The sequence below is a fragment of the Tenrec ecaudatus genome, chromosome 4 (assembly GCF_050624435.1).
Source record: "Tenrec ecaudatus isolate mTenEca1 chromosome 4, mTenEca1.hap1, whole genome shotgun sequence".
In the NCBI taxonomy this organism is placed as follows: domain Eukaryota; kingdom Metazoa; phylum Chordata; class Mammalia; order Afrosoricida; family Tenrecidae; genus Tenrec; species Tenrec ecaudatus.
This window is the reverse complement of record NC_134533.1, coordinates 121164001-121190825: the sequence shown is the minus strand read 5'-3', so window position 1 is coordinate 121190825 and position 26825 is coordinate 121164001. Positions and strand designations below refer to the sequence as shown.

The 26825-nt window shown below is 50.0% G+C and overlaps 1 protein-coding gene across 2 annotated transcripts in view; it reads right to left on the bottom strand.

The window, feature by feature from the left end:
* The window catches only part of SORL1 (sortilin related receptor 1), a 215236-nt gene that overhangs the window by 153895 nt on the left and 34516 nt on the right, over positions 1 to 26825 (bottom strand). Inside the window, exons 3-6 of one of the 2 annotated variants that reach the window (XM_075546728.1) lie at positions 26122 to 26247; positions 14596 to 14757; positions 13061 to 13128; positions 2218 to 2398 (exon numbers count right to left, since the gene is read on the bottom strand). In XM_075546728.1, the coding sequence (XP_075402843.1) occupies positions 2218 to 2398; positions 13061 to 13128; positions 14596 to 14757; positions 26122 to 26247 (537 nt within the window). The remainder of the gene's footprint in view (positions 1 to 2217; positions 2399 to 13060; positions 13129 to 14595; positions 14758 to 26121; positions 26248 to 26825) is intronic. The other variant, XM_075546729.1, reaches the window with a different exon arrangement.

Below are 26825 nucleotides of genomic sequence, written 5' to 3'. Positions count from 1 at the left end.
AATGGGAAACATTCTATCATCCCTAAGTTTGCAAACTTGGCTACCAGTGGACTCGCCTGGGGATCTGGTGTGCTTATCGATCGCTCGGCTCCTCCCCTAGAGATCCTGACTCATTAGGTTGCAAATGGAGCCCAGGGATCTGCAGAGTCACCACATCCCAGGTGATTCCAATGATCAGCTGGGATTGGGAACCTAGACTGTGCCCTTTAAACCTTAAGTCAAGACAATCCCCGAAGTCTTCTTAAAACCAGTTTAGTTTAGTGAAAATTTACCTTCTGGTGCACTGTGCTATTTTCAGAACTACAGACATCAAACTGAGGACCATCACGTGAACGATCTGACAGGAACCTCAGGGGAATTTATGTCGGAAGGGGAGGAACAACTCAAAGAGAGAGCGAGAAGAGTTAACACAATTTGAAGAATGCAACTAATGTCACTAAATGGCACATGAAAAACTACCGAATCACTGTTTTGTTTTGCTGTATAAATACTCAACAAAATTACCAGAATTATGTTTAAAAGCAAGAAAGAGCATATTTGTCAAAATTCAGCCATGTCAGGGCAATACACATGGCTGTTGGACGGAAATGAAAGGCACCACAGGCTCTTGCTAGGGTACAGCGTGCATCGTTGGGGCTGACACGCAGTCCAAAGGGTAAAAGAAATGTCCAGCAGTCACTGTCTCAGACTCCACTCAGGCAGGAGGTAGAACCACCCTGAGCATCAGTCACTGTGCCTTAGAATTGAGAAACTGAAATCATGAGAGTAAGTCCCAGCCTGAGAACTACAGTACGAGAGACCATGAAATCCGGAGAACCAGAGACAAGGTTCTGGGGTAACCAGTGCACTCATGCTTTGTTCGTAGGGTGTTCTGCGCGGGCGTGCATGCAGGAGGGAAGGCAGGTGGGCACAATCCAGCATCTACGGAGGCAGGGAGGCAAAGGATCTGAGAGGTGCCCACAGGCTGTGCTTTCAAAGCTTCTTACCAAGTACGCAATGGGAAGCTTGCTTGCCTTTAGCCAACTCCACCTCTCTTTCCATTTAACATTTATTCCTTGCTTTCCCTGGTGGGAGAGGTCATCTCTCTGCCCTAGAATTCAACCAAAAAGGGCTGGCCTGCTCCTGCCTGCTCTGCTACTGGCCATAAACACAAGTACCCAGAGGAACACATCACATGACTTCGACCCCTAAGGTTCACCGCGGCAGAAGCAGAGGAGCCTCTCGGTTAGCAGGCACCGTCACAAACCTAGGTCAGGGAAGAAACGGCTGCCCTGAAGAAGCAAGCCCGTGATGTCCTCTGCCTCCCCTCCCCCAAAAGAATGGGAGTCAATCTGCTCCTCCCTCACTGCCTTCAAGTCAGTGCCAGCTGAGAGAAACCCCTTAGGACAGAGTAGAACTACCTGTTTGTTTCCGAGGCTGGAACTCTTTAAGGGAGTAGAGAGCCCCGTCTTTCTCCCACGGAGCAGCTGGTGGTTTTGAACTGCTGACGTTGCTGTTAACAGCCCAGCTCGTTACTACTAGGCCACCAGGGCTCCTAATCGGCTCCTAAACAGGTGGTTTTATCCTTTACACAGAGGAGCTAAGGCAAGCCCCACCACATGATCAGCCCTGGTTCTAAAGGAGCAAGCCTTCCACTTTAGCATCTGGCTCCAAGTCATCAAGCGAAGGGCAAGATTTTCCCAAAGGCCACTTACTGACAGCTGGCAGCTCCATTACTGCCTTTCTGAGAGCATCAACTCCCGCTAGCCATTGACTACACATCCTATTAGCTTCGGAAATTAACATATGCCCTCAGATCTCAAAGAAATCTCAAAGGAAATTGAACAACGGAATTAAAAGTGGGAGGGGGCACGACAACCTGATCTCCCCCTTGCCCTTCTGTATTCCTTTAATTAGGATTTAAAAGAAAGTATGTGTTTATCAAGCATTCCTGGCTATCAGGGACAACCAAATCCAAATGCCTCAACTCACTTGGAAAGGTTGATGTAGGGTTCTCTACTCCCCCAGCCTCACAGAGCCTCCCAGGTCCTTCGAGCAGGTTCATAAATGTGCAACGAACCATTTGGGCAATGGGATTGAAAGGGAAACAACAAAATCCTGAGCTCCCCCAGGCACGTCGATCAAATTCTGTTAGCAGAGACTCACATATTTCACCACAGAATGCCGAACTCCAAAAAGACCATCAAAAGCATCGTATTCGTAGTTGGTTCAACTCACCACTACCTTTGTAGCAAACATGTACTTGTCCCGAAGCTGGAAGTCCCTCACTTCCTCCAGGATCACCTCCTGGTTTTCCCGGGACTGGAAGAAGTCTGTACTGCGGAAAACCGTGGAGTAACCAGAAGGTTCATGCCTTTCGATGTAGATGGTGTTTGGCTTGTCATAGGGATCGATTCCCCTGAAAGACATCAAAAGTGGGTGTTATCAAATTTGAGGCACGACAGTTTTGTCATGCACACCTTCAATCAGATGTACGGCCACAATGGGAGGGCCTACAAATGAGATGGGGGCTAAGCAGGTCCCTTTGATGCCTCCCGAGCTTGGTATAAACCTGTGTTCCCCAAAAGCAGCAATACCACCCCGTGAAGGCTGCTGGAACAATCCAGGGGGCTGCAAAAGCAGATACCTACCCTTCATCCTGGACTGTGGACTATAGTACAAAAGTTTTTCATTGCCAGGGGTGCGCTGAATAATTTTTCCCCCCTAAAAAGGAGGCTGTGGGTCAAGTACTTTTGGGAGCCTATGGCACAAACCCAAACCCCCACTGTCATGGGGTCGGCTCTGCACAGTGACCCTATGTAGGATTTAGAAGACTCCAAACTGTCATGGGAGCAGACCCCTCGCCTTTTCAAGTGGTGGGTTTGAACCATCAACCTTAGGGTTAGCAGCCCGACACCTAACCTACAGCACCACTGGGGCTCCTTTGGCTTAGTATACCAAAAAGTCAACCAAACTCACTGCCATTAAAATGATTATGACTCATAGTAACCCTAGACAGGATTTCTAAGGCTGTAAATCTTTACCTGAGCTGACAGCTTCCGTTTTTTTCTTACAGTTGCTTAGGAAAAATCAAAAACTAAACTCACTCATAGACTAATTCATAGCAATCCTATAGGACAGAGTAGAACTGCCCTTCTGGGTTCCTGAGGCTGTAAATCTTTATAGGAACACAAAGCCTCATCCTTCAGTGGGGCAGCTGGTGAATTTGAACTGCTGACCTGGTAGTTAGAAGCCCAACCAGACAGAACCCAGTCTGCCAGCAGGGCTCCACTAGGTTGGTGGAAGGGGACAGGAAAGGCTGTTGGGCAAGTGCTGGGTGTCACGGTGGGTGTTGGAAGAATACTGGGTTCCCGTCAGGTGCTGGCGGTGGTCGAGAAGAACGCACGGAGGAAACCCAAGGTGCAGGGTTTCACAACAAATCACCATGCTGCCTTTGCAAGGCTGCGCTTCAGGCTCCAGCGGGTTTCTGGCGCAAGCTACGGATCTCAGGAAAACCCAGAGCTCTAAGACGGAACAGCCCTGCAGAAAACCACATCATGCAGCTCTGGGTTGAGCTTTTCCAATGGGACCTGTCCTTTGTCCATGCTGAGGAGCCCTGGCGGCACAGTGAGTACTTACGCATTGAGCTGTGGACCACAAGGTCAGCAGTTTGAAGCCATGAGCTACTCCTCGGGGGTGGGGGTGGGGAAAAGATGAGGTTTTCTACTCACAGGGGGCAGGTCTACTCTGTCCTACAGGGGCGCTAGGCATCAGAATTGACTCAATAGCAGTGGATTTGGATTTTCAAGTTTTGGAAGCCACAGGATTTGTGCAATCTGGTGTCACCGTACAAGAGCATTTCCATGTCCCAGAGATACCTGCATGAACTCTTTCTCCCTTGTGGGAAACTAACAGTGAGGGCAGCATGACGAGGACTCTGCTCCCTAACTGATAACAGGGGATCTGGACAGCTGGTATTCCACAGTAGGAAAGCTACCACTCTGGTAAGTTAGAGGCAAAGTCCAAGTACATTATCCTGCTTTAAATATCATCCCCTAACAGCTATGCTGCCTTCAAGTGAGCACATGGCTGATTGTGTCTCCCTACAGAAGCAGGCATCCTGTTGCTAGCTCTTCTCCCTGTGTCACCCAGCCCCCCTCAAGCCTTCCCCCAATGCAGGTGTTAGGTTTCCTCACCTGTGAGCTCAGGGACCCTATTGTAGATTCCACCCACCTTGTGACATATGTAACTACAGAATATGCATGTCTATGGATACCTATAAATATCCCAAGATAGTAAAGACTCACTCTCTTCTCTCCCACTTCCACATGGACCACCAAGAGGGGCTGAGGTGAGCATGCTACCATAAAATGTGTCTGACTCCTTTATTTTATTCTCTCTCCTATCTTTCCTATCCTCTACGACTGTGCTACATTCTTTATATATTATCACCGTACAACTGCGCCTATGGGCACTTGGGAATATTAGATGCTGTTTTCCCCTAACACCCTTCTGACTCAGAGGGCACGTTTCTCCCTGGGTGTATTTCTCTACGCTGTACCATGGACTGGGATCCTTCGGCAGGCACTCTGATAACACTCGGACAAATCCATCCCATCCTGTGCACCAAAATGTCCACCGCACCTTTAGTCATCATTTATTTAACATTTTATTAGGGGCTCATACAACTCTCATCACAATCCATACGTACATCAATTGTATAAAGCACATCTGTACATTCATTGCCCTCATCATTCTCAAAGCATTTGCTCTCCACTTAAGCCCTTTGCATCAGGTCCTCTTTTTTTTTCCCCTCCCTCCCCGCTCCCCCCTTCCTCATGAGCCCTTGATAATTTATAAATTGTTATTTTGTCATATCTTGCCCTGTCTGATGTCTCCTTTCACCCCCTTTTATGTTGTCCGCCCCCAGGGAGGAGGTCACATGTAGATCCCTGTGATCGGTTCCCTCTTTCCAATCCACTCTCCCTCTACCCTCCCAGTATTGCCACTCACACTCCTGGTCCTGAAAGTATCATCCGCCCTGGATTCCCTGTGCCTCCAGCTCCTATCTGCACCAGTCTACATCCTCTGCAATATGCAGACTTGCAAGGTAGAATTCAGATCATGATAGTGGGGATGGGGGGCGGGGAGGAAGCATTTAGGAACTAGAGAAAAGCTGTATTCTTCATCGGTGCTACATCGCACCCTGACTGACTCACCTCCTTCCCTAGACCCCTCTGCAAGGGATCTCCAGTGGCTGACAAATGGGTTTTGGGTCTCCACTCTGCACTTCCCCCTTCATTCACTATGGTAAGTTTTTTTTTGTTCTGATGATGTCTTATACCTCATTACTTCGACACCTCGTGATCGCACAGGCTGGTGTGCTTTTTCCATGTGGGCTTTGTTACTTCTGAGTTAGATGACCGCTTGTTTACCTTCAAGCCTTTAAGACCCCAGATGCTATATCTTTTGATAGCCGGGCACCATCAGCTTTCTTCACCACATTTGCTTATTCACCCGTTTTGTCTTCAGCAGTTGTGTGGGGAGGGTGAGCATCATAGAAAGCCAATTTAATAGAAGAAAGTATTCTTGCATTGAGGGTGTACTTGAGTAGAGGCCCAATGTCCTTCTGCCACCTTAATACTAAACCTATATATATAGGCACATAGATCTATTTCCCCATCCTCATATATATATATTTGCATATATACATGTCTTTGTCTAGACCTCTATAAATGCCCTTTGCCTCCCAGCTATTTCCTCTATTTCCCTTGACTTTCCGCCTGTCCCACTATCATGCTCCGTCCCCACCTGGGTTTTAGCAATACTTCTTCATTACATTACCCTTGATCATGCCCTACCAGGCCTCCCACACCCACCTCACCACCAATTTAGATCACTTGTTGTTCCCTTTTCCCTTGGTTTATTAACACTACTTCCTTACCCCCCACCTCCCCTATCCCATTTCCCCCTGGAACTGTCGGTCCCGTTGTTTTTCCTCTGTTCATCCAGCCTATCTTATTTAGACAGACCTGCGGAGATAATAACATGCACAAAAACAAGACAGAGCAATACCAAGCAACAGTATATAACAAAACAACAACAAACCACTGACAAGAACAAAACAACAAAAAAGAAAAGCTTGTAGTTAGTTCAAGGATCGCTTGCTGGCCTTTAGGAGTGTTTTCCAGTCGAGTCTGTTGGGGCACCACACCCTGGCCCCAAAGTCCACCCTCAGCATTCCCTGGGGACCTTGCCGCTCCATTCCCTTGCTGTTCTGCTGCACTCCCCCAGTGCTTTGCCTCGGTGTGGTGGGATCAGTCAAGTGCAATTCCCACACTGTGTCTCCAGTGCTCTCCCCCGTAGGCCATTGGTCAGGGAGGGAGGTCATGTCTCATAGTGGGGCTGGCCATGTGGTCCTCTCTGTGGACTGGCTGCTCTAATTGGTATCATCATCCTCATGGACTGGTGGGCCAGAACGTGCTCTACTCTCTCCTCCTCCCCCTTCATCTGTTCCCATGTGTTCCGATCATATATGTCCCTCTCCTGGAGCTGCAGATTCAGTGCTGTTCTTTGAAATAAATTCTTCTGGGGAGAGGGACAGGTATCCACTTAGTATTTGGTGGGGCCAGCCAGACCTTTCCACTGGTTCCCTACTCCACACCGGAATGTTGCATTCACATCTTGGGGTACTAGGTTGAAGTCTGGTCCCTCTTTCCCTGTGGATATATAAACAATACAGTCCCTTTGGGTGTTTTAGCGCCCCATGACCCAGCTACCCATTTCTTCCTTATTTTCATCCTTATTTTTTTCCTTTCCCCACCTCCTCCCAAGTTGTCTACCATGTGCATCCCTGGATTTGATCTGGTCCCTGGCATACTACACGGTCCTCACCCCAAGAATGTTTGTATACAGTAGCTTTTTCCCTATGCCTTTTGCATTTTTTTTTAATGCTTACCTCAGCGGGCTCATGTTGTACTTGTCTTTTTGTGCCTGACTTACTTTGCTTAGCATGATTTCCTCCAGTTCTTCCCATGCTGCTATGTGCCTCATACGTTCATCACTGCTTTTTAGTGATGCGTAGTACTCCATTGTATGTATATACCACAGTTTTATAATCCAACCGTCAGTTGATGGAAATTTGAGTTGCTTCCAACTCCTTGCAATTGTGAACTGTGCCGCAACGAACATTGGAACACAGATGTCTAGCCCTGGTTTGTTTCTTGCCTCTTCTGGGTATATGCCTAGTAGGGGGATTGCTGGGTCGTAAGGTAACTCAATTTCCATCTGTTTTAGATATCGTCAGATCGATTTCCATAGTGGTCATACATTCTAGTCATCATTTTATTGCTAAAAATGGGAAGCAGCTAAGGTGATGGGACAGGTGGACCGTGGTGCACCATCCAGTGGAGGACTGGCCAGGGTTAGAAAGGAGCTGTCCAGCCCCGCGATGCGCTGCAGGCACACTGAACACACACTGCCAAGGGAAAGACACCGGTCCCATTCCAGGGACACTGCCATCTGGAAACTACCGAGGCCGAGGAACCAGCGGTGGTTGCCTCTGGCCCTTCAGGGGAATCACTCAGGGCGGGGAAGAGGCAGGAAGGGGTGGGAGGTGCAGCATGAGGCATTTTTAGGGATGTGATACTTGGCACCAACACAAGACAGGGAGTGCTTGTCAAAACCCCTAAAACTGCATAGCAGGAAGGATAATTCTACTGAATACAAAGATCTCCAGTTAAAAATAATGGATCAGTGTTGGCTCATCAATTCTAACAAATGTGCCACAGGAATGCCAACTCTTCGCAAGAGGTGCACACCCAGGGGCAGATGGCTGCATTTCCTGCACAAGCTTCCTGTAAACTTAAAACTGCTTTAAAAAAAAAAAAAGGCTGCTAAATGTCAATGCTACTCGTCCTCCGAGGTCACCTTGAGCCTCCACTGCCAGGGGAGGGACAGACCCTCCCACCTCCTTCTCCCCCCACGAGCCCTTCAGTGTACCGGTCAGTCGGTCAGTCCCGTGCCTCTCCAGTGACGTTGGCCCCAGACGGAGTTAGGAGAGAGCTTTGGTTGGGAGCAATGAGAGAGCCTTGAGCTGTCTCTTGTCGCTGCCACCGTGCTTCTGGGACGCTGTAGTACACTGTTCGCAGCGCGTCCCAGCTCCCTGAGCACGGACGCCTGTAACAGCCTTGGGGGACACAGGGCTCCGAGCTGCGCTGGACCCGTGGACCCTAACACTAGAGCTGCTCCAAACCTAAAGGGAAGAGGGACGAGGTCAAACGGCCTCAGGAGCCCCAAGGGAAGGGGCTCTGGGAAAATAAAGAGGGAAGGTGGCCGCACCACGAGCACGCGGAGAGCAGACTGCCCAAGAAGGGGCGGACAGACTCGCCCCGGGACTGGCTTCGCAGAGTTCCACTGTGCAATGGCATTCCCAGTGATGAGGACAAGGAGGGGCAGCTGCAGCCTTGTAAGAGGTCCTGTCCGCACCGTTTTTCCAACAAACAAACCAAGCAGAGAAGGATGGGCGAATGAAGGGCAGAAGGTGAGGCATGGACCCCAAAGAGAGAGCGCCCGCCGGGCCGTGGAGAAAGCGGCGCCTCGTTCCCGAGTGGGAGCCAGGAGACGGGCACGCTTCATCGCCGCGACGTGCTGGGGGCGTGTGGGCGGTGGCATGTTCTCTGTGCTGCCACAATTAGAAGTACTGATTAAAGGACTTCCTCTAACCCGGGGGATATGCAAATTCACACAAGGCTGCTCGGTATTTTTAAATGGTGGAAAGGAAGGAACCTTGTTCAGATGTTTTGAGACCCAGTTTCAACCCTATTCTCCCTTACCAAGAGCAGCCAGGCACTGCCTCTCAAAATCCTTTTTTTGGGTGACCAGTTGGCATCAAGCTGATTTCTGCCTGGGGTTGCTTGTTCACCGGTCTGATTTTTCTAAGTAGGTGGTCAACTCTTTTTTCCCCAAGGTGCCTCTAGATTCAAACCTCTAACTTTTCAGTCAGCACCCAAACATGTTAACCCGATACGGCACCCCAAGATTCCTGTAAGCCATCTCTCACAGGCATCAAGTTGCTTCTGATTCATGGTGACTGTAGGGCAGGGTAAAACCACCCCTGTGGGTGTGGGAGGCTTCAACTCCTGAAAGCCATATAAAGGTCCAATATTTAGACCACCACTTTCAAACAGCCGAGACTTCTGGTGACTGACTGGGTTCCGTGTTGGGCTGCTAACTACAAGGTCAGCAGTTCAAAGCCACCAGCTGTTCAATGGGAGGAAAAGGAAGCTTTCTACTCCCATAAGGATTTGTAGTCTCGACAACCCACGGGGCAGTTCTACTCTGTATTGCCCGCAGGACTGCTATGAGTCGGAATCAACTCGATGGCAGCGAGTTTGGTTGGGGGATTTGCTGAAAGCCACTACACTGACAAGCGCTTTGCAGTCCCCTGGCCTCCCACTCTTGCCTGCTCATTGTCACTCGTGTCCTGTTTTTGCTCCCTTCGTTCGGACATTCCAGTCCTCGCTCTATCTCTGAACACAGCCATCAGTCCCACCTCAGCTCTCGGGCTGTCTCGCCACTCGCCAGCCTAGGGCATAAGGACCGGCTTCCTCCTTCCTGCTGCATCCAGGCTGCCAAGCAATAGCCTACACACGGATGTCATTATTCCGTAAGAGGTTACATCATGCTCTCACTATTAGGGGGAATCTTAGGGAAAATCCCTCCAAGTATGCAACTGTCTTGTGTGGGACTGGCCAGTCTTTGACCTCGAAGACACCTTCCTGTCTGCACTGAGACAGACGTGTGCCAGCACAAGCAACCAAATGTAAAGTCGCTTCACTTTGGAACCCTGCAGGTACTGCCCTGGTGGCACTGCTGGGTAAGGAAAGTGGTGGGCTACTAACTTCAAAGACAGCAGTTCAAATCCACCATCCTCTCCATGGGAAAAAGACAAGGCTGTCTATGGCCATGGAGACCAACAGCCTCAAAAATCCACTGGAAAGTCCCCATGGGTTAGAATCAACTCCTGGGTCATGGGTTTTTCTAAACAGACACTGTGGGTTAGGTGATGGGCTACTAACAGCACGGTCTTGACTCAGACCCAGCCCCAGCAGGCACTCTTCAGGAGAGAGACTGAGCCGTCTGCTCCTCTAAAATCTTACCATCTCAGAAGCCATGTGTAGGGGTGGCTATATGTGTTAGAATTAACTTGGTGGCCGTGGGTATGGTTTTGAAACAGATAAACAGAACTTTGGTGGCACATTCAAAGCCTGCACGCTAGCCAAAAGCTCAGTGGTTTGAACCTAGGCAGTACCTGCAGGAGACAGGTGTGGCAGACTGCTTTCATAAAGGCCTGACGGTCCTAGGGGGCAGCTCTCCGCCATAGAAATAACTGCCATCGTTGAAGAGATGCTTAAGCACATTCATAACAAGAAAAGAAAACCCCTATTTGGAGTTGCAGTAAATACTCTTTCTGACCTAACAGATTAATGGGCTGTGAACAGAAGCACCATTGTGCTATGTTGGTTTGATAGAAACATGCACACAATAGCTACCAAAGTTACAAACCCAGTGATTCGTTCACACAGATGTGTCAGTGCACAAAACTGACTAAGCCCTTGCTTGTAAGCCGCTTCTGGGCTACTGACGAGCCACTGACAGTGAGGTCAGGAGCACAGTGACCATGGATTCTAAGGTGACTGCCCACTGGCAACAAGTCCGCTCTGCCTCATGGCAAGCGTGCCTGTGGGAGAACTGTGCCCACAGGGTGCCAGTGGCTGCGGGTCAGAAGCACACCTCCGGCTTTCTTTCAGGGTGCCTCGGGTGGACTCCAACTTCTGAGTTAGCAACAGAGCACCAGCTAGGTGTTCCCCTCCCCCCACCCCCCCCCACACACTCCAAAACCCAGTTGTGCCATGAGGCTGGTTCTAACCCAGCGAATCCCCGGACAACAGATTGAAACGCTGCCCGGCCCCATGCCATTCTATCAGAAGCACAGGAAAGCTTCACTATTGGAAGATCCCCTATTTGCAAATTCACTCACTTCCCAAAATGTCTCTGTAACCTACACATCAATTCTGGGGTACTTTCACCCATTCATGAGCAAGTGCAGGGTGGCGACCAAGCCACTGGGTTCACACCTGCCACCCACTGTGCACAACATGAGCTGCGTGTATTGGTTCCCAGGAAGCTCACCTTGTAGCCTCTTCATAATGAGTGTGCAGTATTTGCTAATTCAGTGTTGGGCACCAGTAATCGTGAGAATCAACTGTACATCTGGGGTGAGCACACACCAGGGAAAGGCCCCGTGATAGGAAGTGCCCCCAAAGAAGCAATGGTACATCTGTGGTTCTGAGCTGCGAAGACAGGATCGACCTGGCTATGCTCTGAGACTGGACGGTAGAAAGACAAGAGTGGAGGCAGAGAGACCAGCTGGGGGACTAAGGGGTAAGGGTGATAGCTTGGAGTAAGGTGTAGCTGAGTAGTAGATGCTGGATATATTTTGAAGGTGGGACAAACCTGCTGGGTCGACTATTATAGAGCATGAAACAAAGGTGGGATCAATGATGGCCTAAGCAACTAGAAAAATGGGCTTTCAGTTAACCAAGAGTGGGAAGATTATGGACGGGTGGAGGTGGTTTGGGTCAGCGGAGGCATTCAGTGTGGAAGTATCAAGTTCATGATGCCTCCTAGTCGTCTGTGTGGAAGGGACAAGTGAACAGTAAGATACCCTCACTAACGCAGCAGTCCCTCTCTTGGGGCCAGTCAGGTTCATGATTTTCCTGGAGCCATAGAAACTGATATATTCAAAATTATATTCCATATCATTGCAACAAAGAAGGATCAGAAACCACTCCACTTCCCAGGGTGGCCGGCCCTATTTTATCTCACTCCCCTTATCAAACCTACAACGCTCAGTCCAATTCCTCTTACCAAGCACTCTAGATTCTGATACCAACTTTGCTTTCCAAACCACTCAACACTGTCTAAAAATCACACGCAACTGCTCTCCCCACATCTCACCTCCGTGTCTCTGACATTGGGTTCCTCGGCCTCTGCCTCTCTTTCCCTAGGACTGATGCCAGGAACCCCGCACCTGTTGTACGTCCTGACCAACGGCAACTTCCTCCAGGGGACTGTCTGGGACTGCCACGCTTCTTCTTGGAACGTTACTTCTGCACAGGAATTCCTTCCCTTGCCTCCTCTCACCTGCAACTCCCCACAGCTTTCTCACTGATGCCGACTCAGTGAGCCTTCCTCGGACCACAGTGCACCACGATCGGCCTACACTGGTGAGCGGACCCAGGCCAGAGTTAGCTTACTCCTTGAGGCAAGCAAAGGTCAGCGGGTAGTGTTTTGGTTAAACTGCCCCAGAGGGTTTCTGAGGATATCAATCTTCACGGGAGCAGGCGGCCTCATCCGTCTTCAGCAGTGGGGGGTGGGTTTAAACTGCCCACTGCTTACCCCAGTCTATCACCGCCAGGGCTCCTTCCCCGAGTAGATCCACACAGGATTCAACAACTTCTTACGCACTAAAGCGCCAACATGTTTTATAATAAATGCAAAGTCAGTGCCATCACGTTGATTCAGACTCACAGAGACCCTATAGGACAGGGTAGAACTGCCCGTGTGGGTTTCTGAGACAGTAACTCTTTACAGGAGTAGAAAGCTTCATCTTTCTCCCTCGGAGTGCCCGGTAGTTTCAAACTGCTGGTCTCCAGGCTGGCAGCCCAACACATAACCACTAGACCACCAGGGGAAAATATTAAAATGTTCACTTATATTTTAAATGAATAAACAAATGAAAGACTGTTATATGGAGAAAAAACCCATGTAATATATATTTTTAATGTCTTCAGAAACTTCAATTCATGCAAGAACTTCAAGGTTCCCCATTGGGCTAAAAGGTCTACCACTCTCCTCACCAGTGGCCAGTCAGTCTCAAGCCCCCATAGGGAGTGTATTGTACTTGACCGCTTCCAGCTCTGGAAACACGTTTGTTACACCAAATGCCTAGCCTGAGGGTTTGTCTGTCCGTGAAGAAGGAGACAAGAGTTGGAGAAAAGAAACAGTTGCAACTTACCAAGCAAATGACTTCACATGTTCCTGAATCATGATCCAGGTCTGGCCAAAATCATCTGATTTCCATAGCTGCAAAGATCAGAGCAACGAGAAGTGACATGAGGCACGCCCAAACGCCAGCTGCCTGGCATGGCACACTGCCCATGAACAGCCCCGAAGAGCACCACACCAGCTCAGTGGCTGCACACGCAAACAGAGGCAGGCAGAGGGGCCATGCCTCGGCTGTGGCATTCTTCTCCGCAGATGCAAAGGCTCCCAGGTGACTGGTCTCTCATCTGTGGATTATCGGACACTAGCTCTTAAGTGACAGTGAAAAACAAAAGATTTATACTTGGCACTCCTTGGCTGGGAAAAGTGTCCTTAAAGGCGCATAATGAGCCATGGCGATTAAAGTGGAATGGAGAGGGCCAAGTTCAGAGGAACAGGCTGCCAAAGGGCCCCATGTGAATACGAGCAGGTAACGGCCAGATGGAATTAGCACATTCCTCTTTGCCAGAGTGCCATGACCTCTGAAGACAGCCTCAGGAGGATGCTCTGGCCCCAAGAAGTTGCTGTCAAGTCAATCCTAAGACGTGGTGACCCCTGTGTGTCCAAGTAGACCTGTGCTACTCTAGGCTGCTCCACCAGGCTCCCAGTAGCTGATTGCTCAGAAGTAGATCACCAGGCCTTTCTTCTGAGGCACCTCTGGGTAGACGGGGCCCTCCAGCCTCTCAGTGAACAGCTTAGCAGGTTTATGGTTGTCATCACTTCGGAACTCCTTCCTTCAGCCACCCCTATGAACCACCACAATGAACAACAACCCTGGTAAAATGACCCAGCCCGGGTTAGATTATGCCTAAAGCAGGAAAAGGTCACCAGATCATGTTTTGGTTAAATAACCTGCAAAGAAGAAAAAACTGAATCCAACCACACAGGACCTGCAGGTTTCCCGGCTGTGGCCCAGGTCAGTGTCCTTGACGTGGCAAACTCCAGGCTGCAGGTCTAAACCCTACTCAGGTTCTCTCTCCATCTCTAACCTTTCCTTCTAGCCTAAATTCATGAAGAACGCACACCCACTTATAGGGCATGAACACAAACAAACACACTCACAGAGACAGAGTGTCGAGTCAGTACTAATGGCAAACACATCCAGGCAGGAGCCATGTGTGTAAGGTGGAGGATGGGGCAGGTAGAAGAGAGCGTAACCAGGAGGTTCCGGGGCTCAGCTGCCAACCTTCTCTACCCCCTGCACCCGTTAAATGCTGGGGCCTCCGTCTATCCCAAGGGCCAACACCTGCACCTTCGAAGGGCAGCATGTTTAACTCACATGCCTGCCAACCGCTATGTGTTGATCCTGGCGTGGAATGAGCTTGGCGTGCCAAGGGGACACATGTTTTCCCTCGCCATGGTAAGTGACAGAGGAGCTACAAAGACTACGTCTCAAAGGGAGGGAGGGAGATACAGAGGAAAAGTCACTCACAGCACACACAGTCCCCACAGGCTGAGTAGAATACCAGAGGTGCCCCACACTTCCGTGTCGTCCCAGCAAGCCCTTACCTGCTTGTTGGGGTGAGACCTGTCGTATCCCAGGAGAAGGTTGGAGGCCTTGCTGTGCAGGAGGAGGTCAGCTGCTCGGAATGGTATGGAAAAGCCTTGGATGGTGTTGCAGAAGTCGAACGTGATCCAAAGGTACTGGGCGTACGCGTCCACAAAGATGTACTGTTAAGAACACAGATGACTTAGAGGACTTGGCCAAAGTCACCGGGCACCTTCCCCGAACCAGAGACAGCAACGGGCAGAGTGACCCTAACAGGGGCCAAGGGCCCATGGGGCCTCCCTAGTGGGTGTCTCTTCAGGTCCGGGCAGTGAAAAGGAACTGGGACACACGCTCAAAACTGTGCCCCAAAGTGAGAGAACAGCCAGAGCAGCACCGCAGACTGGCCGCGTTCAACCACAGAACGCAGAAGCTTTGCGTGTTCCTGCCAACTGACCTGGCCATGCTACTCCCTGGCACGTGACTCCGTTCCAATCAGAGGGTCGCTACTGGCCACGGGGACAAAGAAGCCCTGCTCTTCAGATGGGCTGGCCCGAGACAACAACGAGAGTACAGCGTGTACACAGATGGGACTCGTCTGTCCCACAGCCTCTGAGCAGCTTGGGATGTGCCGTTCCCAAAAAGGCCTTAGTCACATCCTCCCTGGACAGTGAGCTTCTTGCTTTTATGCCAGGTGGCCTGGCGGCTCTGGGGACCAGGCCACCCTGTGTCTGGCACACGCACTCTGGGTCCAGGAGGAAGTGGCGCTGGTGAGCAGGGGCGCCGCCTCGTTTTGCTCCTGCATGGGGGAGTGACTCTGAACAAGTTCTGCTGCATACTGACCCCGCAGGTGCCTGAGGGGAGGCTCAGGTTAACTCAATTTCACAAGTGTGTGTGTTGACTGTTCACCACTGGATGACCAAGATGGGAACCTTCCCCTCCATCCATTTGCAATCCAATGGGGGAGAAAGCTATATTCTCCATGAACTACCTTTCAGGGGAAATGTGACCAAATGAGAAATGACTGGCCGTCCTAAGAACACACAGACTAAGGGAGTGCCCTTCTCACTGGGGGTGGGAAATCGACTCCGCCAGAGAGAGGGGAGGTTCAGAGGAAGAGCCGGGGAGGCTCGGGGCTAGCTGTGAACCAGACCCTAGAAAATGAGGGGACACCGCCCAGGCCCCACCAATGGCCAGGCGCAGAACCAGCATAAAGGAATCCTAATTGATTCCACCTGAGCCAGATTAGTCTTCCGCTTGGAGTCTTTTCGGCATTTGCAGCCTCTGCCTGAACTAATACTTCACACTTGTTCACATGTTGCCTTCATAAGAGAGGGTAACCAAAAAAAAATAAAAGGAATTGCACTGGGCTGAGCGGAGTTTGCATAATATGCATTTTTCCCAATGGGGGAACATCAAGCAACACACTCTGAGTCAGTACACCCAGTGGGGTTGCCTGGGAAGGTTCTCTGTGGCCACGATGGTGGCCGCTTTAAGAGAACAGCATGTGGCTGTGATATTTTGTTTCCTGCTCCAGGAAATACTGCAAACACTGTTGTTATGTTAACCACAGCTTCCACGGACACCACTATGGGAAAAACTCAAGTGTATGAGTGGTTTTCTTGTTTCAAAAAGGATGAAATGGCAATTGATGACAAATATCGTTCTGTATGTCCATCAACTTCCCTAACAGCCAAAAATGTTGATTCATAGTGCATTGGGAGTTCATTCCACCAGGTCAGATTGTTGATCAAGCTTTCCATTTAGAGGTTCTGAAAAGATTGCATAACAGTACGTGGTAAAAAAGGTCTGATCTAGACTCCAACCCAGTGTCGCAAGGTGTGAATGCAATATCCCGGCATGGAGGAGGGAACCGGTGGAGAGGTCTGGGAGGCTGGCCCCAGCACCATAAATTAAGTGGATTCCTGCCCCTCCCCCGAAAAGAATTTGTTCCAAAGGACGACATTGACTCTGCAGCTCTGGGAGATGGACATATTTGATCAGAGCACACGGGAGCAGATGAAGGGGCAGGAGGAGAGAGTGGAGCACAGTCTGGCCCACCAGGCCGTGATGATGATGTTCCTGAGTAGAGCAGCCAGTCCACAGAGAGAACAACATGGCTGGCCCCACTATGAGACATGATGCCCCTCAGTGACTAAGGGCGATACAGGGGACAGCACCGGAGACACAGTGTGGGAATTGCACCTGACCTGATCCCACCACACCGAGCCAAATCACTGGGGGAGTGCAGCGGAACAGCAAGGGAATGGAGTGGCAAGGTCCCCAGGGAATGCTGAAAGTGGACTTTGGGGCCAGGGCGTGGTGCCCCAACAGACTGGACTGGAAAACGCTCCTAAGGGCCAGCAAACGATCCCTGAACTAACTACAAGCTTTTCTCTTGTGAACTGTTTTGTTCTATTCTTTGTCAGTGGTTTGTTTTTGTTGTTTTGTTGTCTGTTTGTATACTGTTGCTTTGTTTTCCTCTGTCTAGTTTTCGTGCATGTTAGTGACTCCACAGGTCTGTCTGAATAGGACAGGCTGGATGAACTATCTGGAGGAAAAACAACGGGACCGACAGTTCTGGGGGGACTTGGGGTGGGGGGGTAGGGGGAGTAAGGAAGTGGTGTTAACAAACCCAGGGACAAGGGAAAACATGGGACCCCAAATGGTAGAGAAGGGGGAGTGACAGGCCTGGTGGGAAATGATCAAGGGTAAGGTTGCTTAGAGAAGAGGTATACTCTAGCCCAGGTGGCGATGAAGCATGGTAGTAGGACAGGAGGAAAGTCAAGGGAGATGGAGGAAAGAGCTAGGAGTCAAAGGGCATTCATGGAGGTCTAGACAAAGACATGTACATGCAAATATATATAGGAGGATGGGGAAATAGATCTATGTGTCTATATTTATAGGTCAAGTATTAAGGTGGCGGAAGGACCTTGGGCCTCTACTCAAACACTCCCTCAATGCATGAATACCTTCTTTTATTAAATTGGAACTCCATGATGCTCACTCTCCCAACACAACGGCTGGAGCCAAAGTGGGTGAACAAGTAAATGTGGTGAAGAAAGCTGATGGTGCCCGGCTATCAAAAGAGATAGTGACTGGGGTCTTAAAGGCTTGAAGATAAACAAGCGGCCATCTAGCTCAGAAGCAACAAAGTCCACATGGAAGAACACACCAGCCTGTGTGATCGAGTGGTCCCAAAGGGATCAGTTACCAGGCATCAAAGAACAAAAAATCATATCATTGACTGCACACCTCCATGATAGGATCGCTGAAGACAAATGGGTGCATAAGCAAATGTGGTGAAGAAAGCTGATGGTGCCCGGCTATCAAAAGAGATAGTGTCTGGGGTCTTAAAGGCTTGAAGGTGAACAAGCGGCCATCTAGCTCAGAAGCAAATAAGCCCACATGGAAGAAGCACATCGGCCAGTGCGATCACGAGGTGCCCAAGGGACCAGGTATAAGGCATCATGCAAAAAAAAAGTTATAAGTGTGTGTATGTATGTGTATATATGTGTATATTTATATATGTATGTGTATATATGTATATATATATATCATATTAAATGAAGGTGGAAGCAGAGTGGAGACCCAAGGCCCAAGTGTCGACCAATGGAGATCCCCTCATAGAGGGGTTTAGCAGAGGAGATGGGTTAATTAGGGTGTGAGGTAGTATCGATGAAGAACACAGCTTTCCCCCAGATCCTGGATACTTCTTCCCCCCAACTACCATGATCCGAATTCTACCTTGCAGGGCTGGATAGGACAGAGGCTGTACACTGGTGCATATGAGGGTTGGAGGTACAGGGAATCCAGGGTGGATGATACCTTCAGGACCAAGGGTGTGAGGGACGATGCTGGGAGAGTGGAGGGTGAGTGGGTTGGAAAGCGGGAACTGATTACAAGGATCCACATGTGACCTCTTCCCTGGGAGAGGGACAGCAGAAAAGGCGGGAAGGGAGACTCCGGATAGGGCAAGATATGACAAAATAACGATGTATAAATTACCAAGGGCATATGAGGGAGGGGGGAATGGGGAGGGAGGGGGAAAAAAAAAGAGGACCTGATGCAAGGGGCTTAAGTGGAGAGCAAATGCCTTGAGAATGATTGGGGCAGGGAATGTATGGATGTGCTTTATACAATTGATGTATGTATATGTATGGATTGTGGTAAGAGTTGTATGAGTCCCTAATAAAATGTAAAAGAAGAAAAGAGGAAAAAATGATTAGGGCAAAGACTGTACAGATGTGCTTTATACAATTGATGTATGTATATGTATGAACTGTGAAAAGAATTGTATGAGCCCCAATAAATTGTTAAAATAAAAAAAAAAGATAAAAAAAAAAGGTCTGATCTGTGGCAGACGGGGGACTGGTTTTGCCCCCACGACAAGGCTCCTGCTCATGCAGCCATCTCAGTGCACCAGCTTGGGGCAAAAATAGCCTGCCTCTGTTGCCCCATGTGCCTTACGCACCTGACCTCGCTCTGTGAAACTTCTTTTTATTTCCCCGAATGCAGAGGGAGATGAAAGGACAGTAACGTGACAACTGAGGAGTGGAGGGAAAAACAAGGGAGGTGCTGGCAGCCATCCAAACAGATGGGTTTGAAAAATGCTTCCAAGACTGGAATCGCAGATTTGACAAATGTATAAGTGTAGGAGAGTACTTTGAAGGTGATAAGATTGTTTGGGGGGAAAAAACTTAAATATGTAGCTTTGAAAAAAATTCCCTTTTTTGTGGGGTACCCCCTTACTATGTGCTTAAGTCTTTTTAGCCTGTGCTCCCTCTTTCCTCTCAAATTCAGGCTCTAACCTCCCCAGGAGCGGATATGCGTGTTCTTTGCCTCTGGTGTTTCCGCAGCGGCCTCTCCCAGATGGAGACCTTTGAACCGAAGGAGCCAAATGCAATCAATCAGGAAGGGTCAATGTCAACATATGGAAAGCCAAATGCTGCTACCAGCAAATGCAATGATAAGAAAAACAACTATGACCCCAAAGCGTCTCACCGCAAGTTGCGGCATGAAAAGGCTGGCTTAGAAATAACTTACCGTATATACTCGAGTATAAACTGAGTTTTCAGCACATTTTTATGTCGCTTTTATAGTAAAATTAGGTGCCTCGGCTGTATTCGGGTCAGCTTGTACTGGAGTACAGTCCCTTCTTTGTGCCCTCAATCCAGCGTCAATATTGACAGAGGGTTCTCATTTTGGAAAGACTTCTCCAGAAATCTCTTCCATAGCTTCCTCCAGTCTCACATATGAGAAGCAAAAAAAAATCTCACACCCAGTCCCAGGACCTAGCATTGCTCATGACAATAACTGAAAATGTGCGAGATCCCATTCTAGGAGGCAAGCCCTGAGTAAGCAGGTTGCCTGTCTCGCCTAATTTAGTCCTCACAGTGCTGTGTGTTACTCACTGGGCTGCTAACCACAAGGTCAGTGGTGCAAGCCCACCAGCTGCCAGCTCCAAAGAAAAAGATGAGGGTATGTGCTCCCAGAAGACTGCCAGTTTCAGAACCCCCATGTGGGGGCACTAGGAGCCTCAATGGACTCGAGAGCAATGGTTTGCTTTTAGCAAAGCAATGTTTGAGGTACAAATGTTACCCTCTCGCTTACAAATGATGAAAATGAAACACACTAGTTAATTGTCCAGCACATCGCTACTACATGTCATAGGGTTGTAATGAGTTGTAATCAACGTGATGGTGGTGAGTTTTTGGGGGGTCTGAACTGGTCGAAGAGTAGGGCTTCAACCCAGTTCTTCCCAGTTCACTCATGGCCAATGAAAGGAAACTGGAACAAACCCAAATTTGTAAAATGTGGGCATACTGGAACTGTTCTATAACCAGAACAATCAAAATCAGAGGTCAACACCTTGCCAGAAACTTAGTTCACCTATTAAGGAAGAGAAGGGCAATTTGCATGTTGCATAGCAACCAAGTTTCTTCATCGACAGAGTCAGACACGACACGTGGAATGAGTGTGGCGCTCCACTGTCCTGGTAATAATCCAATGTCCTGCATCAGAATCATGAAAGAGCTCACATGCTGGTTCCACGTCTCCCATTCCACACACCCCCACCACCAATTCCGGTTATTCCAGGACTCCCACGTTTTACAAATTCAGGCCCAGTTTCACCACATCAACCACAATGAACCAGTTTGAAGGCCTGCTCCAGAAGCTTGTTTTTTTAACAGCTTATCAACTATTGCTTCTCTTCTCCAAATGAAGAAGCTACATTTCTCCTGAATTTCAATCTCCTCAGTTAATCGCCTCCTTAAATCCCCATAATTCTCACGTCCTTTTCCTTCTGACAGGAGCCTCTATCCACCCGTCTCTGACCATCTCGGTCTTGCGTCCCCCTGGCTGGATCTTTGTCTCCATCTCTCAGGTGCCCTGCAGTGGACGCAGCAGTTGGGCTTCCGGCCTTGGCTCTATTGTTAGCTTCTCCACGCACACAGCTCTGACTCCTGCCTTGAGGAACAAGAACTCAGGACCTCCCACCTGCAGCCCATCCCAGGCTTCTCACGGTGGATCTGCTTCCATTACCCGCTTCACCTTCTAGCCTCTCCACTCTGATGCGCCGACATGTTCCACCGTGTCCAAAACTGCAGTCGTCGACCCCTTCCGACCCAAACCCAGCTCTCCCTCCCCCTTCCTCCTTTCTGGCCATGCCACACTTTCTCTCGGTTCAGCTGCTCCCGGCCAGGGTTGGTTTAAATCCCCATCCAGTTCCTTTTTTTCATTCCCGCTTTCAATCTCCCTGTTACATTTTCTTTTCCAAAGAGTTTCAAAATCCCACCTTCCTGTTTATCCCTAGGGCTCCCAGCATGGCACATGGCCCTAATAGATGTAGCTGTCAGTAGCTTGGGGACAGGCACTGGTTCTTAATTTTCCTGTGTTCGGGGGACTTGGTAGGGTGGGAAATACGTAGAAGGTGACAACAGGTGTTGGTTGAGCGACTGAGCGATGTCAGACCTATATCGTCACAAGGGTACCCTTTATACCAGACTCCCCGCTCATCTTTCTTTCCCAGTCCCTCGTGCACACTGCCAGCAGACACTGTGCTGCTAGCTACTGTCTGCAGGCTCTAGGTCACGGTGACTTCTGTACAAGAGAACAAAGAGTGGCCCAGCTCTTCAGGATGTGCGAGTCTATTCCCTGAGGCGCGGAGGGCCTGCCAACCTCAGGGCTCATCAGCAAGCACTGTATCACATAATATTGTAGTGCGATTCCTAAGGGTTAGAGAGGCTAATTTCCCGAAGTAGACGGCCTGGTGTTTCTTCCTAGTCTGTCTGTCTTCAGCACCAGGCCACATGCTAGCCCTGCAGGCAGCCCAGTGGTGGGCGTGTGGGGGTGCGTTGTCAGGAACGCATACCCTGGTCTCCCACGCGCACACAAACTCCATCATGAAGCCAGCGAGTCCCTCCTCAAGTCTTCATTCCCACTCTTTTTCAAATTTTTTAAAAAATAGTCTATTGGGCGCTCCTACAGCTATTATTACAAACCACAGTTCCATTGGATCAAGTATCATGATACAGTTACTCCCCTCATCATTAATGCATTTTCTTTTCTTCTTGAACGACTTTATATCAGCTCCCCTTCACTCCCTCCCTTCCCCACCCTACCCCCCGCCCCACCCAGCCCTCAGTATATTAACATATATATGCTTAACTTACACCATCTTCATCACTCCACAAACCCTTGGCCTAACGTTGTCTGAGTCTCGAGGAACTAGCTATCTGGGGGTGGTACCCATCACTCCGTGGTGCTCCACGCCACGGAGGCCCATATGCACAGCGAAGGGAGGCACGGAGGTCCCGCTCTGCGGTTATGTTCCCACCACCACCTGGCTGTCAAACGTACTCAAGACGACCACAGAGCCCGCCTCCTGGGCGATTCCTAAAACCACAAAACAGCTGTCATAGAGCTGACGGACTCGGACATGTGGCAGAGCTGAAGAAAGCTCCATCGGGTCTCAATCGCTGATTTTTCGCAAACAGGACTCCAGGTCTTTATTCTGCGATACCTCTTGTGGACTCGAACCACCAAGCACGTTAACCATTTGCGCAACTAGGGACATAAACCATGTGCGTCCAGGAGAGTGCTCCCGGACCCTGGCTTCTCCTATCCCGGCAGCAATCACGTGATGTTCCCAAAGAGCTTCAGCCTCTGCCTAAAGCTTTGCTTCCTCTAGAAACACAAGTACCTCTGCAGAGAGAGATCAAGCTACAGAATGTATCTCTGTTAGCAAAAGTCTGTATTTTCTTGGTCTGGCAAGAGCACCGTGAGAGGGGCAAGGGCAGGGATGGAAATGAAGGAATTTACCTCCAGGACATGGAAACAAAGAGACAAAGGAGAAGTTTTTTATTTGCTTAATAGCTTTACGGAAGACCAACTTCCACCAGGAAAGTTAGATCAGCTAGCTTCAGCTGAGGCTGGGACGCCTCAGTGCATATTCGGTGCCTGGGTGACTTTCTCCAACATATTTAGACCCTGACTGATGCCGGGGGGCTGTGGGGGGGGGGTTGTCCTTCAAGTGGCCAGAGCTGCATATGGGTCCTGGGAACCAGCACACAGGGGATGAGAAGGAGGGTCACTGGTGAGTACTAAAGTAGACCCAAACGCCACTCCGTCCCATCTCCAGTCTAGCTGCCAGGCCCAAACTGTCTGTCTAAGAAGCTCCTTCCCTCCCCAGGCACACACACTCACTCGGGTTTTCATGACACCCCAGCCTTTCAGAACCACTGCAGCACGTAACCCAATCACTGTACAGCCTGCGCTCCAGCCCACCCAGCCTCCTCCACAGGCGCTCTGCCTGGCCTGGCACCCCACCCCACCCACCTGTGTGGTACTTCTCAGGAAGTGGCAAGTCTAGGGGGGTCAGATGCCTTCCAGGGGACCAAGGCAAGTGTAACGCGAGCAATCAGCACGATACGAGTCATCACTTCCTTCCTGAGAATCTGGAGAGGTGCCCCAGCTGTCTCTGAGAAACCGCAGCGAAGGCTGCCTTCCTGAACTCACTCAGCCTGTTCTCCGGGCAGCAGCCCCTTCATGGCCCTCACTCTCCATCGCACCAACTCCATCTCCTGGGGATCACTCTGCAGGGGAGACTGCGCACCGTCTACTCTCATCTCGCCTGGCAGCACCTACATCACCCCTCCTACAATCAGCCCCGAGTTCTACTTCCTGCCCCAACGTTCACGACCCCTCCAGGCCGGCTGCTCTACAGGCCCGTGATCCACATCCTGCACAAAACCTCTTGCTGCAGGTCCCCAGCCATCTTTCCTGCTAACTTCTCACTCTATCTCAGCTATCAGGAGGGGTGATGGCCACACCCCACCCAAAGCAGGAAGAGAGACAGAATCTGGGTAGACTCTCTGCGCACTCTGGCAGGAAGGGCATGTGCTGGAGCGGGTGAGGTAGCGGTGGAAATGGGGGGTTAGATCTTTAAAAGATAAGACTCCAGAGGGTCCTCAGAGTCATTCCAAGACCCAGCGTCCAAGCTACCAACACAGTCTCGGCCAATAGTAACAACAATCCGATGGCTGAGGGAGTGCCCATGGGGCACTTGATTCCTGACAGGCGAGGTTTACAGTGCCACCTATAGGCGAGGCCGCACAGCCAGCAAGCTGGACACTGTAGCAAAGTCCATCCCCAGAAGAGGCAACAACACACCAGGCAGCAGGGGCTACGTGACCGAGGGAGCCCCAGCAGGGCAGTGGAGGGGTGGCACTCAGCGAGCACCAGTACAGCTGTCTCTGCGGGCAAATGTTCCAATATCACATCCTTGCTTTTTAGCTGGTGCAGGTGGTGGGTGGGGGCTGAGTTGAATTGGAGAGGTGAACTTGCCCCTATATGATTGCTCCACTTTGCGATCACTAGACAGGGAGGGTACTTGATGGGTGGACGAAGTCACGATGTTCCCGTTTAAAACCCAGCTGGTAAATAACTCCTGGCCTGAAACCCATCGGTGCCCTCTTCCTACAGCTCCAACAGTCTGAACTCTTCCCCAGGGCCTCCTCCTGATCTAGCAACTAAAGGGTTAAGGCCCAGCCGGGCAGAAGGGCCCCACGATCCCTGCTTTGATTGGCCAGTGTCCGAGCTATTGCGCTCATTAAATGTGCTGAATCCAGCCTGCATAACAGCCCAGAGGCACCAGGACCAGGCCAGCAGGCCCAGCAGAGCTTGCCCTCTAGCCAGTTCCTCCGGGATGCGCAGCAGAGACCTAACCTCAGCGAGGAGTTTGTCAGCATCCTTAAGATGTCGTGTAACTCGGGAGACAAGCTAGGCAGTACATGAGCAGGGAAGAAAGCACTCAAAGAACCGCCCGCGAAGAATGGTCTGACCTGCCTACCTAGCAGGAAAACCTGTGCAGGGTGTAGAATCCTGCCCTCCCTCCCCCCGGCCCCTGGGACTGAGGGCAATTTCACCAAGGCTTCCCCCGAAACCCAGACTGCCAGCTTCCGCTGCAGAAACCAGGCCCCTGCTCAGCCAGCTGGGAAGGCAAAGCAGGAGGCACGGTGGGACCTGCTGTTGGGGTTGCTTTCCTAGTCCAGAGCAGGTTCAGAGACATGGGGATGAGGAGGAGTGCATACATGTACAAGTACACACACACAAACACCAGACACACTCATAGTCACATACACAGACACATTAAACACCCACAAGCATACAGACACAGACACACAGTCATACATCATACACACTCATACGTCCAAGCATCCATACCTGTACATACACAAATACATTCATTCATTCACACACATACTCATATAAAAAAGCACACACTCATACATATAAATACACCAGACTCACATACACAGACACGTCCATACTCTTGTGTACACACACAGCACACATGTATACTCAGAGAGACGCAGGATACAATCATACTCACACATATACACCACACACTCATGTGTATGCATACAGACATTCACATGCACACACACATACTCACGTCAAGCACACATTTGTACTGACATATATATACCACAGAAACACTCATGCATATACACAAACACACACACGCACTCATATTCACATATATACACATAAACTCATATGCACATACATAAACACATATACTCACTCATACTTCCATACAGACACAAAATACACTTATTCAGACATACAAACATATACACACAGAGATATACATACACAACTCACTCATACACATACAAACACACTTAAGTACACATACAACACACTCATGCTCACACCCATGTACATACAAACACACGCTCATGCACAAAGACACACCAATGGCAATTAGACCAAGAGGTCAGTGGCTGCCCTGGGAGACCTGTCCTGGATTAGGGGCTGGACACTGGGGCTTCACCTCCCACTCTGGGTGCTGGAAACCCCGCCTGGCCATTACTTGGCCTGCCACTGATGCTGAGCCCCCGCAAGAACGGAAAGTTGTCCCAAGGCCCAGATGAGCCACAGCCGCCCCCACCAGCGTTCACACAGAGACTCAGTGCAGAAAGCCTCCCAAAGTCAGCCCCCCCACCCCACCCCCGAGAGTCCCGAAGCTGCTTCCTTACCCGCTTGTTGTCTGAGGGGCTGTGGTAGAACTGGGTGATCACAGATCCACTGCTATTTCCCACACCAAAGTTTAACTTCCTCGAGATTTTCTTGAATGATTTTCCGTAGTCATAAGACACGTACACCTGGAATACAGAAGACAGGGTGGGGGTGGGGGGAGTATGAGAAATCAGGCAGAAACGCTCATTCTGCTTCTACTGCCAAATGCCACCCCCCCCCTGCCAAAACCCTGGATCCTCAAACATGGTTCCCCATTAAAACATACACACTCACACACAGTTGACTTAAAGTTGGCTCTGAGACATAGCAATCCTATGTGTCTCACTTTAGAATAGTTCCATCATGTTTTCTTAACTGTAATCTTGACAATCACCAGGACTTTCTTCTGCAGTGCTGCTGATGGGTTTGAACTGCCACCCTTTAGATCAGCTCTTGAGCATGGACCGTTTGCACCACCCAGGGGCCTTTGAGTTCCATGGAGTCCTTGATGTTCCAAGATTCCAGATAACCCACCAAGGGAGAGGCAGGACATTGCTATGCCTGCCCTCATGCAGAATGGGGAGCAAAAAGCATGAAAGGGCTGCAGCCACAGCTGCCTGGAATACTTTGCTTCTCTCCCAAGTGCAGGCCAATCCCTGGAGCAGGGGGCAGTGGATGGAAGCAATGGCAGGGTGACCTTCTTGCTATGGCAGGGTAAAGAGTT